At 36.7% G+C, this 17,382-nt stretch overlaps 1 protein-coding gene across 2 annotated transcripts in view; it reads right to left on the bottom strand.

The window, feature by feature from the left end:
- Nucleotides 1–17,382, bottom strand: part of PAK3 (p21 (RAC1) activated kinase 3) — a 276,680-nt gene that overhangs the window by 89,842 nt on the left and 169,456 nt on the right. For both annotated transcript variants that reach the window (XM_058658938.1, XM_004590198.2), the window contains one exon: nucleotides 8,018–8,219. In XM_058658938.1, coding sequence (XP_058514921.1) covers nucleotides 8,018–8,192 — 175 coding nt within the window. In that variant the 5' untranslated portion in view covers nucleotides 8,193–8,219. The remainder of the gene's footprint in view (nucleotides 1–8,017; nucleotides 8,220–17,382) is intronic.

Here is a 17,382-nt window from a genome sequence, read left to right as displayed (position 1 = left end):
AGTGAATTAGTGGATCAGAGATATCTATCTATCTATCTATCATCTATCTATCATCTATCTATCCTTCTATCTATTTATCTCCTTTCTCTGCAACTCTGCTTTTAAAATGAGTATCTTTCTCTGCTGGCTCTGCCCTCAGACCAGAGGGGTCTCCCTGAGAAGGTGTTGAACTTGACTGGACAATGGGACGCTGGACTATATGTTTGTTATATGCTGGCAATGAGGGAATCCCAAATGAACTTGAGCTGTGGTTATGCAATGGGGTGGAGGAATCCACCATGGGGGGAGGGTTTGGGGAGGGGTGGGGAAAATCCCAGTACCTATGAAACTGTCACGTAATACAATGTAATTAATGTATAAATTAATTCAAAAAATGCAATAAAAAATAAAATACTTTCAATAGATTAAAAAAATAAAATAAAATGAGTATCTTTTTTAAAAAAGAGAACTTGTTCAATCTCTGAGATCCAATGAAGAACCAAGAAATTTTCACTATTAGTATTTCAAGCACCCAATTAGCTTATTTGGAATTTATGTCTAGTTTTCTTTCTGCTGGCACGTTGAGACTATTTTCTCCTGTGAAGTCTTTGGGGGCTGTGGAAAATAAGTGGTATGTCCTCCTTAAATTACACAGATTAAAAACTCAAGGTGGTTACAACCTGAATTCATAGGATGAATTTGCCATGGGGATGACGGGATGGAAGAAAAGCAATGACAGGCTCATGTGAGCATATCTAGTCATATCCACAGTCACCATCTTTAGTGGTACAATCTTCAAAAACATTCAGCAACAGTAATCATTTTGGGAAATCACTGGCAAACTGTCTTTTATGCATTTCCTTCCAGGCAACACATACTAGTTCCAGGTTCATTTGCACCCATTTCACACATGCAACAATTAAGTGGAAAATGTGAAAAAATGAGGCAATGTGCTAATTAGACAATTCTGATCATGTGGAAAATTTTATATGATTCAAACTTGATAGAGAAAAACAAGACCTCAGTTGCATTAAAAAAGAATGTAACTTCACAACCCTTGGATACTGTGAGCTTTTCTCATTTTCATGTTTGATCTGGAGCTCTTCTGTCTTACCCTCTCTTTCCACCCATCCATTCCCTGAAAATCCTCAACCTCTCAATTTCCCTCTCAAATGTTACTTTCTCTGTTTTTTTTTTTTATTTCTCCCTGTTGTTTCTTTAGTGTAGACATTCTCTCAAACCTACATTGCTTACCATCCTTGAATTTGACTGTCCAATGGTTACACTACTACCACACATGTGTCCCTGTTCATTGGCCTTGCAGTAGAAACGAAGGGCTTAGCAGATGGGTGCAACTCATCCTTAAACTACCTTCTTCCCACCTCAACAAGGGACTTCTGGAAGGAAAAGAAATAGTACAGGAAACTTCTCTCTTGGGCACAGAACTGATCCTGAGGGACAAGAAAGATGCCCACCAGATTCCTAAAGGGAAAGGCAGTGATCTCCAAATATCACTGAGCTATATGGGCTAAATTTGAAGAACTAAGCAAAATTTAAGCACCATTAAGGAGGTAGCAGTCTCTGACACTTGGCTTTTTTATAATGGAATCCTCAATTTACTGATATCTCCCCCCTGCACTGTTGGTGCAAAAAAGATAACCTTGAGCTACTGCAAGATCCAGAATGGTCTTCAACATCACCAAAGAAACATTGCATACTGTTATGACACTAAATATATTTTATTATTCATTAATAAATAAAAATCCGTGATGTGCATTGACCAAAACATTTGATTAACAAGATCTTCTTTAATTGTTGCACAAAAAAGCTTCCTGCTGTATAGTGTGTATAGAAGATGACATATTGTATCAAGTAGAACAATAGTATGTATTCAGTACAGAGGCATAACTATATATCGCCTTAAAAACTTTTCACATATATAAACACATTCATAAAGCGCCTCAACTTTCTACAGAAAGTAACATATAAGCCTTAAAGTACTCACACCAAAGAATAATCTAACCCACAAAACACCCAGAAGTTAATACCTCCCTACTGTCAATAATATTGTCTCCACGCCATCTATTAAAAAATGAAAAAAAATTTCTTTCTCTCCAAGGGGCATTAAAATGAAAATCCACATTTCTGAAATTCAGATATACTTCAAAACACAGTTATCTTCTTAAGGAAAATCAAAAGCTACTGTTGGCTTTTGGATACTAGGCATATAGCATACCATTTATGCACATTGTCATATCAGAAAGCAATGTTATATAGTAAAAGAAGAATAGGGCTTGGCTTCAGAGAGACCTGGGAGATTTAGGGGTTCTGTCACTTGCTACGTGACTCTACACTGTTTATAGTTTTGAGCTTAAATTGGTTCATCTGCAAAAAAAAAAAAGGATAATACAGAGTGACTGTCAAGTTTATGTGCTTGGAACACTGCTCTGCAGCCAGCAACTAGTGAGTGGTAGTTAATTCTCCACTTGTCTTTATTTGATTTAGATGTAGGTATCCACTTCTATACTTCCAGGAGGAGAGACTATCCAATCATAGCTGAGCGCATTAGCTCCCAAATCTCTCTGGATTCTCCACAAACAAAATGTATACAAATTTGCTTTCTGAAGACACAGCCCTTCAAACAGCATTACATGTCCTCTGAAATACACTTAATGCCCAAGTGCAGCACAAGACACAAGGAATGCAAGCACACTTCAGAAGACAGATATCACACAGAACATTATGCAGCCTCACCTGCTTCTTTCCCATGTGTTCTTCCAAGCTTCAAGTCCTTAACATGTGTTATTTTTAGAGGCACTATATCATTCTCAAAGTCTTGGCTATTTTCTTTTATCTTACCCCCTGTTCCTTATTGGTTTATTTATTCATGAATTTATTCATCTAATTATTTATTCATTCATTCATGTATATATTTCCTACCAGTTTCAAAATGAATGTGAGGCAGCTTGCAAGACTACACAAAATAGAATATAGTGACTTAAATTTAAGTTAGATAAGAAAGCAAAAGAAAAATCTAAAACAAAACGAAAACAACAAAGATAGAAACATAAATGGGGCCTGGCTAAAAACTAATTCAGTGTTCCATTACAAGCCCTATTACATGGAGCACAAATTTGGCTTCAAGCTTTCTACTAGTCAATGAAAAAGAATCCTGAACTGCTTTATATTTCACAGACTGCATAGGCTAGACCCACTCATTCAGGATGTCTTTTTCCTAATTCTGAACTTCACAAACTTTTCTACAATGAAGTAACACAAAATGGTGGCAAACTGTTACTCTTAAATTGTACTAATCCCAACATTAGCTCCTGGAACAGTCCCCAACAGTCCCCAACAAAGATAGCCCCTCAGTGTTCGAATTACCTCAATTGTTTCTGATTTTCCTCTGTGTCTTCAAGTTCCAGTTAGTCAACGAAATATAGCCATGAAAGAGACTTCTTAAAAGATCAACAGCAATCACCAGAAAAAAAAATCCCCTTTGCTATCTCCAAATCAAACATTTTGCCTTAGTAATGAAAGGCATTGCAATATTATTTATAAAGACAAAAATTAAGAAAGGATCTCAGATAACCAACAAATGGAAATGGTTAAATAAACCATGGTGCCATTCACTGTATATACACATCATAAAAAAATGATATCTATAAATACTTGTTAAATGTAGCAAAATATTCATGATGCAAATGTTAAATGAAAATGCAGGATGCAAAACTGCATATATTGTGATAATAGCTATGTAGAAAAGTGTACATGTGCTTATAAAGACAGAAAAAGTCTGAAAAGGGATCCACCAAATGTTACTACTATTTCTAGAATTGTGGTTATGGGTGATCTTTTTCTTTTTAAATTTTGTTCACAGCTTATCTTTCTTTTCCAAGTTATTAACATAGACAAACACTTTCTATATACTAGGGAAATGGTTACTTTAAAACAAAAAGAGTTTGAGGGGCAGGTGTCATGGCACAATCATCTAAGCAGCCACTTGAAAAACCCATATCTCATATCACAGTACTTGGGCTTGAGTCCTGTCTCTGTTTTCAATTGAGCTTCCTAATAATGCATGTCCTGCAGGTAGAGGATGATGACTCAAGCATTTAGTTCCCTGCCACCCATGGGAGAAACCTGGGTGGAGTTCCTGGTACCTGTCTTCTGACAGATCGTTTCCCTGGCTCTCCACTGAGGGGACTGGGGGAGTAAACTAGAAGATGCAAGATCTTTCTCTCTCTCTTCCTCTCTCTCTCCTTTTCAAATACATACAAATAAGCATTTTTATATATTTTGAAGATCAAGGGTTTTTTGGTTGTTTTTAAGGTCTAAAATGCTACAAACATAATGATTCAAAACCATTTGGCACTTTTAAAATCTTTCAGTAGCACTCTGATATTTAGAATTACATTTGGTTATCACGAGTACATTGTGAGGTATGTCTGGTATTACTATCCTAATTTAATACGTGGCCAAATCAAGGTGCAGAGAAGCTGGCTCCAAGTCACAATAGTAAGCGAAAAACCATGACAGTCTATGTGAACTCAAGGCCTCCAGAACCCATGTTGAGTGTTTTTGCCATTTGTTCAAGACAGACTGTAAAAGCAAGCAGTGACCCATTCTCATTCTTGAAGCTCAGGTTCCTGAATAACCCCTGAGGTAAGAAAGTTCAGCTGAGGAAGTCATGATTTTAAGACCAAAAGAAAAAAAAAGTGAGCAGGGGAAATGAGATTGCAAGTGAAATTTTGAACATCCTCCAATTTTGTTTATGCACAGTGAAATAAAACAATAACACTATAACACATGAAAAGAATGAGTTTACACAGTTTAAGGTATTGTGAATGTTAGGTTCTACAGTTTCCATTTATAGGTCCTGAGATTTGCGGTGATTTCCAGAAGCGATGAGGATGTATGTGTCACTCGTTACGGTAGTAGAAAAAGGAGGGTGACAGAGCAGCGATGGACAGAGGTGGACAGCTAATGTGGAAGCTTATAGTCTCAGAGTCACTTAAGCCCAATCCCGACATTTTTAACAACTTGCTTACTTACAGTTTTAGCTCTATCAAGCAATGAATTTATGTGGTATTACTGAACAACTTTGGCTGTACTTACGATAGTTTTGTCTTCTTTGAAGACACCTTGGCACATCTCTATAGAATTCAATCAAATTATTCACACTTTCTCTGAAGGCAGCTTATCAGTTGTCCAGTAAGGATATTTAAATGATACCACATGATGACTGGGGCTTTTCTGAGCTTGCTTTCTTCACTGATAAAGTGTTTTTAGAAGACTCATAGCACATTTTTTTTTTATTTCAATTGAATCACTGAAGCTTTGTCTAAAGGCACTTGATGTAAGTTCTATTGAAATTTTTTCCATTCAATGAGATTGTTTTTGCACAATGACACCTCTTCATAGAATTCTGCTAAATCACTCAAGCTTTGAACAGGTAAGATTTTGACATGTGAAACATATCAGCTTTTGCTACTTTGGGAAATTTTATTTTTTTCCTAAAAAGTTGCTCCTGTGGCTAATAGCTGCATTTGTCAATAGTCCCATAGCCAACTAATTGCCTTCATTGTCATGATGATCATTTTGGGGCTACTGGGAGTTCCTGAAAGATTAGTCTCTAGCAGTGTCACAGCAGTTGCAGTAGTGACTACAGAATTAGATCCAACTTTAGCCAGTGATTGCTCCTGTTCCAAATGTACATCCTCATCCATAAATTCTTCTTAATTCAAGGATTCTTTGTCATGGAAAGATTTGTTGAAAGATTTACACCATCTTCAGTGAAATCTTTTCTCAGATTGCATTAACAACAGACTCTGTTAAACTATCTAATGCCTGTTTCATTAAGAACATGTAGAATCGGGCCCGGCATGGTAGCCTAGTGGCTTAAGTTCTCGCCTTGCACACGCCAGAATCCCATATGGGCATCAGTTCTAATCCCAGCGGCCCCATTTCCCATCCAGCTCCCTGTTTGTGGCCTGGGAAAGCAGTTGAGAATGGGCCAAGGCCTTGGGACCCTGTACCCACGTGGGAGACCCGGAAGAACTTCCTGGCTCCTAGCTTTGGATTGGCTTAGTTCTGGTCTTTGTGGCCACCCGGGGAGTGAACCAGCAGATGGAAGATCTTCTCTGTCTCTCCTCCTCTTTCTATATCTGACTGTACAATAAACATAAAAAATAACTCTTAAAAAATAATATGTAGCAACAAGTGCTGGTATTGGAAATTCACATACTAAGAACTTCTGACACAGGAACTATTGCAAGACTTTGAGCAACAGAGTAATATATTTTAGAATAAGTGTTCTTCAATGGCCGGGTAAAACACTGATCTTACAGCTGAAGGATTTGTGATATGGAGCTTGTTATATGAACAGTTGTTATATTGGGAAGTACATTGGCAACTATAAAGAAAGGACTATAAGGAACCAGTAGGAATATGAAGTCAAGATTTTTTTCATTTACAATCTTGAATTTCTACGAAAAAGCACTATCCCAGTCAATTCCTAAGGAGGGGTCATCCTGTTTTTTTCTGATCGCATAACAATACCTCAGAAACTTCACTCATTTTCCCGGCTTCAAGAAAATTTGGGTATAGTTTTCTGTAGATCATTAATAGTCTCACTTGAGATCTCCTAAAATACTGGCACAAAATAGAATTGTCTTCCTGTTCTAACTGATCTTGTATCAGCATCATGTGGTATTTGCTATTGAAAGGAGCAAGTAGAATTATTTATAGGCTTTCAAAACATAGTGGCTTTTGTAGGATCAAAGATTTATTTAGGCACATAAATAATCTTAATGTTCAATCCCTTTCTACAGTTGCAATGAATAAAACACATGTGTAGAAGGAATGGTGCTTCCTTTGGTGCCACTATCATATAAGACTTGATCTCCAGATCATGGCAAAACACATTTTCTCAACCTAACCATTGTATCCACCAATTATTTTTCTATATTTACTTCAGCATCTGCCACCAAGTCTGAAATTTCATCTTGCATGGTTACAGATGTTTCATTATACTTTTTACTTTCTTTAGTCCAGAGGTTTATTATTTCCATTTTTCCATCCTTGCATCAAGATGGACAAAGCATCTTTTGGTACACATGTACCAGAGGCAACACTAGCTCTAATAAGCGTTTCTGCTTTCATTATTGTCCAAATTGTATGTTCACAAACACAATGCACATGACTTCCAAGGCTAGTAGTTTTACCATGAAGAACCTGAGCATGCCCTTTTTCTCTTTTAGAAACATTACCCTTTTTACCCTTTTGGAAACTTTCTGTGATCCCAGTGTACTTCTACCCCTTTCACTCTCATCTTCTCAAAAGTCATATCTGTGGAAGTTCTTTTTACTTATATGTAATCAACCCTATCTGACAAATAAATATTTACTAGCAATTCCATATCCCTAAGAATTCAGAGTGTGAATATGATATTTAAACACCAAATGTTAGCACTCAAGTATAACGATAATAGATTGCTGTGATACTCAGCACAATTGGAGCTGGCTGTATAGTGGACAGATGATAAAAGAATGAGAGGAAAACAAACGACTCAGATGTTTCCTCTCACCTTGTTAAATAGTTAGAGACAATATTGCGGCAACTTGGATTGACTCCAATATACTCAATTCAAACTCTTTAGTTACCATAACAGTGTACAAATGTAAACCCACCTGTGCTCAAATTTCCATAAACAACTCACAGTTAGGAAGGGATTGCTGCAAATTCTATCTAATGTAGTGTAAAGAATGTCACAGCTTATATATTCCCAACATTATTGCTGCTATGAGCTCCCTTGGATTAAAACCATGGATTGAATTTTATACGAAAGGTGAACAGAGCATAAGCATATTTTCTGTTGGTCAACAGTTAGGTTAATCAGACATCAGCTTCTGACAATGCTGGTAAAACGGTCAGGCAGGCTGTACAGCCAATGTCTGAGAAATGACTATTCAAGAAAGAAAATGACAATGAAAGAATAAACTAGCCCCTTTCCAATGCCCGACCACTGATACTTTACTTTTATCCCCTCCTCCTGGGAAGATAGAGCGAAGCCTGGCTTTCTTATTCTTCTCTTCAGGGGCCATGGGAAGTGGTTTGGAGCTGTGGTTGAGTGCTGAAGAATCCCGGTTGTTGCTATTCATCCTCAAGGGAGGAGCTGGGGGTTTCTCTTCATTATCCAGGCTGTCAGACATTTTCAGTTACAGCTGACTTCACAGCTCCTAAAGCAAAGGAGGAGAAAACAAGAGTAAAGGACTGACAAGTCTAAACCATTCTAGTACATACAGAGCTTTTAAGATATTCACAACACAAACATTGGTCTCGTATTTTTTCAGGTTTTGTGTAGCTCATTTTGGGGGTTTTCTCTTAGGGAGAGAAAGAAACAGTCTCCACAAAGCTTACCAATGCAATTTGCAAAAGAGGAGAGTGAAAGCAATAATTCGTGGCTATTCAATATGTACACACAGAAAAAGCCCCTTGGTTTTCCCACAATGAAACTCTATTTTCTGCTGTCCATTCACAGTGTCTTAATAACATTTTACAATCATTATTTTAAAATGCCAGGCCGATGTTCATAATGTGCAGGAAGCACAAAGTCCTCAAAGTCTGGAACTTACATAGATGTGCTCATTAATGTATTGGCCCACAACAATGATTTTTTAAATTACTTTTGCACTGGGATGTCCCAGGTATTAATTTATTCTGTGTGTGCACCTGATTTATACAATGCACTCCACTGTTTCTACAGTAATTAACTTAGAATCCATACCATAGCTCTGGCAGTTTCAGAGGAGCTGAAGTGTACTGTTAGGGCAAACAATGCCACCCACTGTCTCTCAAGCAAGTAGAGAATAAAGGTGAGCCCAATGCTATCATGAGTAAAAGGAATTCAGAAGACAGTGTCACATTATGAGCATCATAGTCTTACTCCCTGTCACATTTTATAACCTGGAAGAGTAAACGAGGAAGTTAACAAAGGTGACCAACCAGGTAGTAAGACTCAGTCTTGATTTTAGAAACTTAATTGCTCTGAACTACATTGTATTTGTGTCCAAGACTGAACACATTCAGGTTTCATTATGCTGGGAGAAAAAAGTAAACTGGTAAAACATGTATACCCCAAGGAAATGTTTCTATCACCAGGCGTTCCTCTGCTCAAGTTCAAGTCCCTCCATTAGAATCTGACACTTGGCAATAAACCCAGAGTTTAAGAACACTTCCAAGTGGATCTCTGATGTAAATGAGAAAAATCAAACCCAATTTGTCCTCTGTAAATTTATCAAGCATTATCTATGTAAATTTATCAAGAATTATCTCTGTAAATCTATTAAGTATTACCTGGCATTAATTTAGGAGTATAAGAACTCTCTGGAAATGACTTAGCATATAATTTGATTTCAACAAGATTTAGTATAAATAAAGGTAAGTATAACAACAATAATAAATCAGGGTCTCATTAACTCTCATAATGAGAAAACATATAACATAGTACTTCTTTAGCTGTTAAAATGTAGTTACTATTTTCAGTTATAAACTAGATATTACATTGCTATATAATTTTTAAATATTAATATATTCTAAATTTTCTGAAATATACTCTCCAAGTATGTTCAAACATAAGATAGCATTAATATCTTCTCCATGGGTATACCTGTTTCCCAATGATGATTGACTTGATGCTGACTTAGCTGGGAGAACCATTGTTTTGGTCATGGGTTGCATTATCTTAAGAAGGCAAAATCTACCCTGTATTTCTTCAGTAATTAAGGTAGTGAATATATTCAGTAATAAATGTTTTGACACAACCCTAACTATTTGACATGCTCCATATTGTCCCATGTACATGAAATTACAGCATGATGTATTATGAAAGAAAACAACTGGAAATCAATGATACTAACTGGTATTCGTAAATATTTCAAGAAGACTATGAAAGCAGTGTCAGCATAATTATGTTCCCTTTTACATTTTGATTTTGGTCCTTTTAAATTCATTGTTCCTCTAAAATAAAACTGAGTTTAAACTGACTTCAGGGGTGGCTGTTGTGGCACAGTGGGTTAACCTTGCATTTGGGACATCACATCCTTTATCAGAGTGACAGATGGAGTTCTGGCTCCTCTGTTTCAAATCTGTCTTCCTCCTGATACATTCTCAGAGGCATCAAATGATAGTTCAAGTTGTTTGATCCCTGCCACCATGTGAGAGGTTTGTTTGGAGTTCCTGATTCCTGCCTTTGATGTGGCTAAGCACTGGCTATAATCACATGGGGAGTGAACCAGTGAGTATAATACTAATTCTCTCCCTCCTTTTGCCTCCCATCCTCCACCTGCCTACTCTCTTTCAAGTAAATGAATAATTAAAAAATAAAACTGACATCACCAATAGTATTATTCTGTATTGGACAGATTCGTGGTTTTAATTTTAGTCACTGAGAATAATTTGCCACCTGCAATAAGGCAATGACTTTGTTTGATTTGACTTTGCTAGATTTGAAAACAATGTCCAAACATGCTTAATCTCAGATATGCAAAATTTGATTTGGTAAAAATGATAAAATTTGGAAGATACTGAAAAGAAACTGAACATTTAAACAGACATCTAGAAAAGAGATGTCTCACAGAGAGAGTCACCACTTTCTAGATTGTATGTCTTATGACAGCAGGTCACTTACCTTGAGATGACAGAAGTCAGAGAAACATGCATAACCTCCTGAAAACAAATTTGACCCTGCATAAAAAGGTGAAGATCTGGGCCAGATAGGGTTCTAGCCACATATTATAAAATACTGTGCTTCCTTGTTCTTGATAAATATACATAGTTGACACAGAAGGGGCTTTTTGTTCCTAGTTATTCTCACTGATTGGAGAAGCAAGTATTTCCTGTTTCTGTTCAGGTTGTCTGATAACTTTGACCTTGCTTGAGCGCTTACATATTAAGTTAAAAAGAAAGTGCTTCTTAGGATATATTACTCTATCTTGCACTAGACACTCCTGACCAAAATCTCAACAAGTATGTACTCACTGTGGTCAATATCACAGCATTGCACAAAGAACCTAGCTCATATGGACCATCTTTCTACTGCTCATCAACTGATCGTGAGAGAAGTTGTAATAAACATTTTACAAAATGGAAATGAAAAGGAAAAACCTATGTTCAGTTGCACACCAGGAAAAAGATTTCTCTGCTTACCTAGACAGTTCGGTTTTTCTTTTGCTCAAATTGCCCCTGTATCACTTTAATTTCGCTTTTTTGCTTTTACAATCATAATCAGTTGTCACCTTGTAATTCTGATGTGATGACAAAAGAATAATTTTCCCAGGTTTCTTGTTATTTTAACCAACCTTCAAAGCACTCTTTTAGATCAGTGGAGAAAAGTTAGAGATCTATAAGGAAGGCTTGCTGTTCATAGCTGTTTCCAAGCAGGAGGTATCTCCCATTATTTCACATATGTAGAATAAAGGATATTCTTTCATGTTAATGTTTGTAAACAATGATAATTTATTAAGCCAGATCCTCAGCTGAGACAACTCTCTACCAAAGATTCTGTTAATGGATTGCTGGTTCAATATGCCTATGATGTAATTATTTCCAAGATCTTGAAGGTGACTATTCTGCTTGGGGTGATTGTAGGCTCTATTTCAAGAACTGTACAAAACCACCATCATTTGCTAAGAATCCAACAATAAAAAAGTTTATCTTTAGCGTTAAATTGCTGATTTCTTTTCCAACAGAGAGGAAACTTCTGAGTTGCACATCAGATCCAGTCACAGGCCAGTTGTTTCACATTGAAAACATGGTCCTTAGCAAATGAAGAACTCTAATGTACAACCAACAACAGTTCATATCTGCTCATAGATTCATTTCACACTTAGCTATCAACTTTTTCAGAGATAAATCAAATGACTGCTGTGGATGGTGTATGTTTTTGATCTAGCTCTTGAGAATGAATGTGGCTTACCAATGATCTGTAGTTCTAATTGAAATTCATCAGTAATAGAGAGAAAAAAAGGAAAGGAAGGAAGGAAAGGAAAAACAATGACGAAAGGAAAAAGAGGGAATATCAATATAGTCTTACAATTTTATGATCTATAATGACTGTTAAAATTGTAAAAACCCAAACTCAATCAATTAAGCCTTGTTTCTTGATCATCAAGGAGTCAGAGCACCCCATTTTTCAGAATATTATCCCTCATTCATTCTTTTCTTTTTCCATCTCCTTTCCTTTCCCCTTGCCAAGAGTAGGGGGACATATACACATGTGAACACAAGAACACACATACACAGTCCTTTGTTCCCTTTTGACTCACTGGTTTTACTGCAGAGTGTTTTAGGAGAAAAGTATTATACTGATGCATGGAAGCTGTAGATTAAATTATAAGGAATTACAAACAATTATTACCATTCCCTTGTTTCTCCAAAAATACACTCCTAACTAATACATTGTCAAAATAAGAAAATGCTCAGAATGATTTTTTAAGCCCGTACATTGTAAGGATATAGATTGAAGTGGAAAGATGAGTTATCAATATACTCTAGCTAATATGACCAAATTCATACTATGGAATATGTATTAAATTAGATGCAGCCCAAAATGTCAATTGTTCCCATTTGCCACAGGCACTTTATCCAGGTACATGAAAGGCGAGAATCCAGAAATACTGGTCCTACAACTTGCAAGGCCATCTATTAAGCCACGGAATTGAAGCAAACATTTTCATCAGATCTGATACCACCAGAGAGACATACAGAAAAGATCATGCCTATAATTTTTTTCTCTGCCTTCAAAATCCAAATAGCTATTTATTTGTTCATTTGTCCTAATGAAAAGCAAACATTGCTCTCCTTTCAGAAACAAAAACCCTGGTCAGTAGATTCACATCTATGATCAAATAAACCAGAGGCAAAATAAAAACGCTGGCAAAGGCAAGACTAATCATAAAAAATCATCAAAAATTGGTGAGCAAATGAATATTACTTAATACATTTTCTTTTTCTTTAAAGATTTATTTTATTTTTATTACAAAGTCAGATATACTGAGAGGAGGAGAGATAGAGAGGAAGTGGAGCTGCCGGGATTAGAACCAGCGGCCATATGGGATCAAGGCGAGGACCTTAGCCACTAGGCCACGCTGCCGAGCCCTACTTAATACATTTTCATATCAAAATAGAGAATCCAACAAATAATAGAGTAAGCCTAAGAGAATCCTCTAGTATTAACTTTCTAATCTTTCTGATATTCAAAAATGGAGAAAGCTTGAACTGATGGGATGAATCATAGAAACAAAGCCTCACAGGAACAGTTACCCATGCACACAGGAAAGAAGATGGACCCAAGGCTCTCAAAAGCATAGTAAACTTGCCAAAAAAAGCACAAAAAAACAAAAAAACAGAACCCTCACATGTCAAAAATATAACATGACAACATTTCTGATTTTTACAGTGTAGAAATCCTAACAACAATTAGTTCCATGGCTAAAGACTTGAACTTTTGACTATAGCCAGTATTCAGTAAAATCACAGGATGTTTTGTTAAAAATGCTATAAATACAGAGCTTATCTTTATGAGGATGAAGTTGCTGCTTTTACCATTGGAGTAAAGCGAACATTGAATCATACTATGGTGTTGAGGAAAATGATCCAGGTGTTACACCTGATGGCTTTTTCCTAGGCACCCTTGTAATGAAAAGCTCTCGTTATCAAGATTGCTCACTGAGCTATTAACTTTAGATTTAGCTGGGCAACAAACTTCATTTTGCTAACTAGCCTATGCTAAACCAGCTCTATCTTGGGTACATTAATTAGTAAATGGAATGAGCAGCTCAGACACTTACAACCAAAAAGGCAAGAATATGTTGTAGACGTTCCCTTAACCGCCAAACATCTAACTTTGCATAAAGGGGACAATGTCGTATGATTTGGAAGAAATGCATTACTTCACATGTATATAGCAACTTGTAACTGAAGATCTCTAGTGAATTTTCAGAATGAATTCTCCATAATATGCTAAGATACCAAAGAGGAGGAAAATAAGACAAGTTTAACAATCTCTGCAGCTCTGGTCCTTCATTGTCATTGCCACACTAAGTGCACAAAAGACAAACTAACCACTATGTAGATTCAGCTACATGGGGTCAACTTAGCATTTTAATCCTCATCTTGTCTCATGTTGTACATGGTCATTATGCATGCCGTTCCTCTCAATAGATCACAAACTTCTTGAGGGTAACAGCTCCTAAGTTAGGACTGCATGCCTACATATTAGCTAGTACAGAGTCTTGTTCCCAGAGGGCATTTACATACATGTGAGGTAATTAAATGGAACTTGGCATTCTGCACAGCTTTGAATAGGTTGATCATAATGTTGCATAAGCCTGTAGCCCTATTTGTAGCACCTCTGAGTCGAGAAAGCACATTTGGAAATATTGGCAATCATTGGTCAGGCAACTGGGCATCACTTAAAAGTCAGCTAACATCTTACTATCAACATCTCACTTTCAAACTACATGACTTCGTAATATCTGATGATATTCCATGTCTTGATCCTATTTGAGTCAGATATAAATACTGTGAATAAGGTAGTATCATCCCTGCTTTCCACATGAGGAATGCACAGATCGTATAAGTTGAATCACATTAAACAAGTGTCGTAACCAGGACTAGAACTCATTACTCTCTTGTCAATCTCCTTCCAACAATATATTACATGAATATAATATGTGTATAAGTAAATCTATAAACACACACTCTTCATATTCTCCTGAAATATTCACACAACAGGTCTATGCATTTCAATTCACTTCAGGTTAGTACTTACTGATTTTAGTTGTTTTTTTTTAGTCCAGAAAATCAAGGCTAGGAGATTTACTGCCAAAACTCCAACAGGTTTTGTTGTACCGATTCTTAGATGGCCTTGTTTTGGAGCTTGCCTCTTCTGGGGCACTCACCAAGGGAACTCTGCTATTAGAGACAGGGGTGTGCTGTTTCAGACAGTCTTGCCAGGGAGATACCATTACAGTGTGTAATGGAGGGAAGCCATTTCTAAGATCATTTGATCAGGGGGAGCTGAGCTACTTGTTAGGCAGGAGATTTGCAAAGGCAGCTGGACAAGCAGGAGAGGTACTAGCTCTTTTTACAGCCACCTAGTTTCAATCTTAGATTATGCAGGAGATAGCTGACTGCTGACATACATACAAGTACATATAAAAAGAATACATTCATATTCTCTTTCATTCATACAAGCAAATGGGGTTGATTCTATTGTACTCCTGTTCTCTGCTAACATTTTGTGTGTGACTGTCATTGTTTTCAGCGAGAACTGAACACTAATTGCATCTAGTAATCTAGCATATTAAAGCTGTGAATTTTAATGTACATTGCAGATAAATCAATAGATGTATACACCAGAAGCCAGACTTCATATACTTCATATATTAAAAGGGACACACAGTTATTTTTCAAATGACTTCTTAAGTCTTCAAATGTATGTGGTACCATACTACATTCTTCACTGCATGCACTGGATGAGTCAAGGCCAAAGAAACGCTAATGATTGTCTTGACATATATTTATATTATGAACTTAGGAACTATTACAGATTTCAGGTTTTTGTTTATATTATGGATGCTTCCAACTAGAGAAAATAGGATGCATAAGGAATAGAGGCAGAAATATCTTTAGTATAAAATATAGAAGCGATTATCTTAAAACAAGATGCCTCAAAGAAATAAGAGGGGGGGAGAAAAGAAAAGCAGGACCTAGTAATAAAATATTTCCCAGTTCTCAAATGCAGAATGTGACATCCTTGGAAACACTCAAATGGAACAAATTAGATGCAGACTAACAGCCCAAGTGAAAAGAATATGGTAAACCAATGTCTTAAGTCTCTAGAGTTCAAGTTTCTCTCTTTTACTATGCATGTATGATAATTATACAGTCCCCAGATTCACACCAGTGAAAGATGCACAAATTTCCCCAAATGTAACTTCAGAAATCCAATTCACGAATTTAAGTGGGCCTTGTGTATACCATAGAGATGCCTGGATGATGCTTTTCATCCTGCACATTCTGGTTTATTTTCCTGGGACCTTGCTCTATTCCCAATTTTTCTGTAATCAGACCAAATCATCTTTCTACCCAGAAGGTTCACACTGCATGTCTGTTAAATTAATACAACTAACACTTTGTATTATTTCTGAACCAAGTAGTCATATACCAATTTAATAACGCTTACTTTTCATAAAAAAAGCTGACTTCTTGCCAAAACCAGGGGTCAAAAGGTGCAACAACACTTCCTCAAGATTAGCTCTTTTTAAATGTGGGAATGCTGGCTTTGATTAGGGATTTAAAAATAGCTAAGTATGTATTTTAGCATCTTATTTTGGAGCTGTAGTTATGGAAAGGGAAATATCATCTATAAAAAAGGCTGCACTCAGCGAGTAGAGAATAGGGATATACTTTTCATCTAGCCTACTTCACAAATGGTTGCAGACAAAAATACACCTGGCTTTAGTAAGTAAAGATTCTCCATCTCTGATTCCTTTACTCAAAACAAACGTTGTGCCTTGAAGAAAATTTCCCACGGGTATAAGAGAATATCATAGCCACCCAAAACATTCCTCTAGAAAGTGACAGCCTAATCAGAAGCCTCATAATTGAGTATGCTGTCTTCCCCATGGCCTTTTTGGGTCAAACTTACACACACTCCTCATTTGCAAGCTGCTGGTTCCACCTAGTTATTTGGTCACCTTGATATCCATTACTCTACCTAGTATAACAACCACTGTCTGCTTAAAGAAGATAAGATTATTTATTGGTTCATGCTAGAATATATCTCTTATCCAGCTTATGCTCGTCTTACTGCTCACATACATACCAGGTAAATCCTGCTATGTGTCTAAGGATGCTAAGTTGTAGTAAATTCAGAAGTAAGATTTGGTGCAAGAAGCTGGAAGCAGGAGAACTGATGTTGATGTGTGTGTGTGTGTGTGTGTGTGTGTGTGTGAGAGAGAGAGAGAGAGAGAGAGAGAGAGAGAGAGAGGTTCATGTGGGTGATGTTGGCTGCAGGGAATTCTTTCTCCTTCAAGATAAGCCAAAATTCTCCAGATCACACTACTTTCAGTCATGCCAGGCAGTCACCAGTTTGTTTTTGGTGCTTTAGTGAGCATCCAGACATGCTTTCTTATCATTGACACAGAATGATAATGAGAGAATAGAGGTTAAAAAGCTGTTATCATGAGGGTAGATGGGAAATATTTTATGTCAATAGCATGGTTCCTCCAGAAAAATATACTAATCAATCCCTATCCTTATTGATTTCTGATTGTCGTTCACTTCAAAGAATCTCAAGACAAAAGAAGAGACCCTCTGAGGGTCAGGTGGTAACTA

The sequence above is a fragment of the Ochotona princeps genome, chromosome X (assembly GCF_030435755.1).
Source record: "Ochotona princeps isolate mOchPri1 chromosome X, mOchPri1.hap1, whole genome shotgun sequence".
Classification (NCBI taxonomy): domain Eukaryota; kingdom Metazoa; phylum Chordata; class Mammalia; order Lagomorpha; family Ochotonidae; genus Ochotona; species Ochotona princeps.
This window is presented reverse-complemented; position numbering and strand designations above follow the sequence as displayed.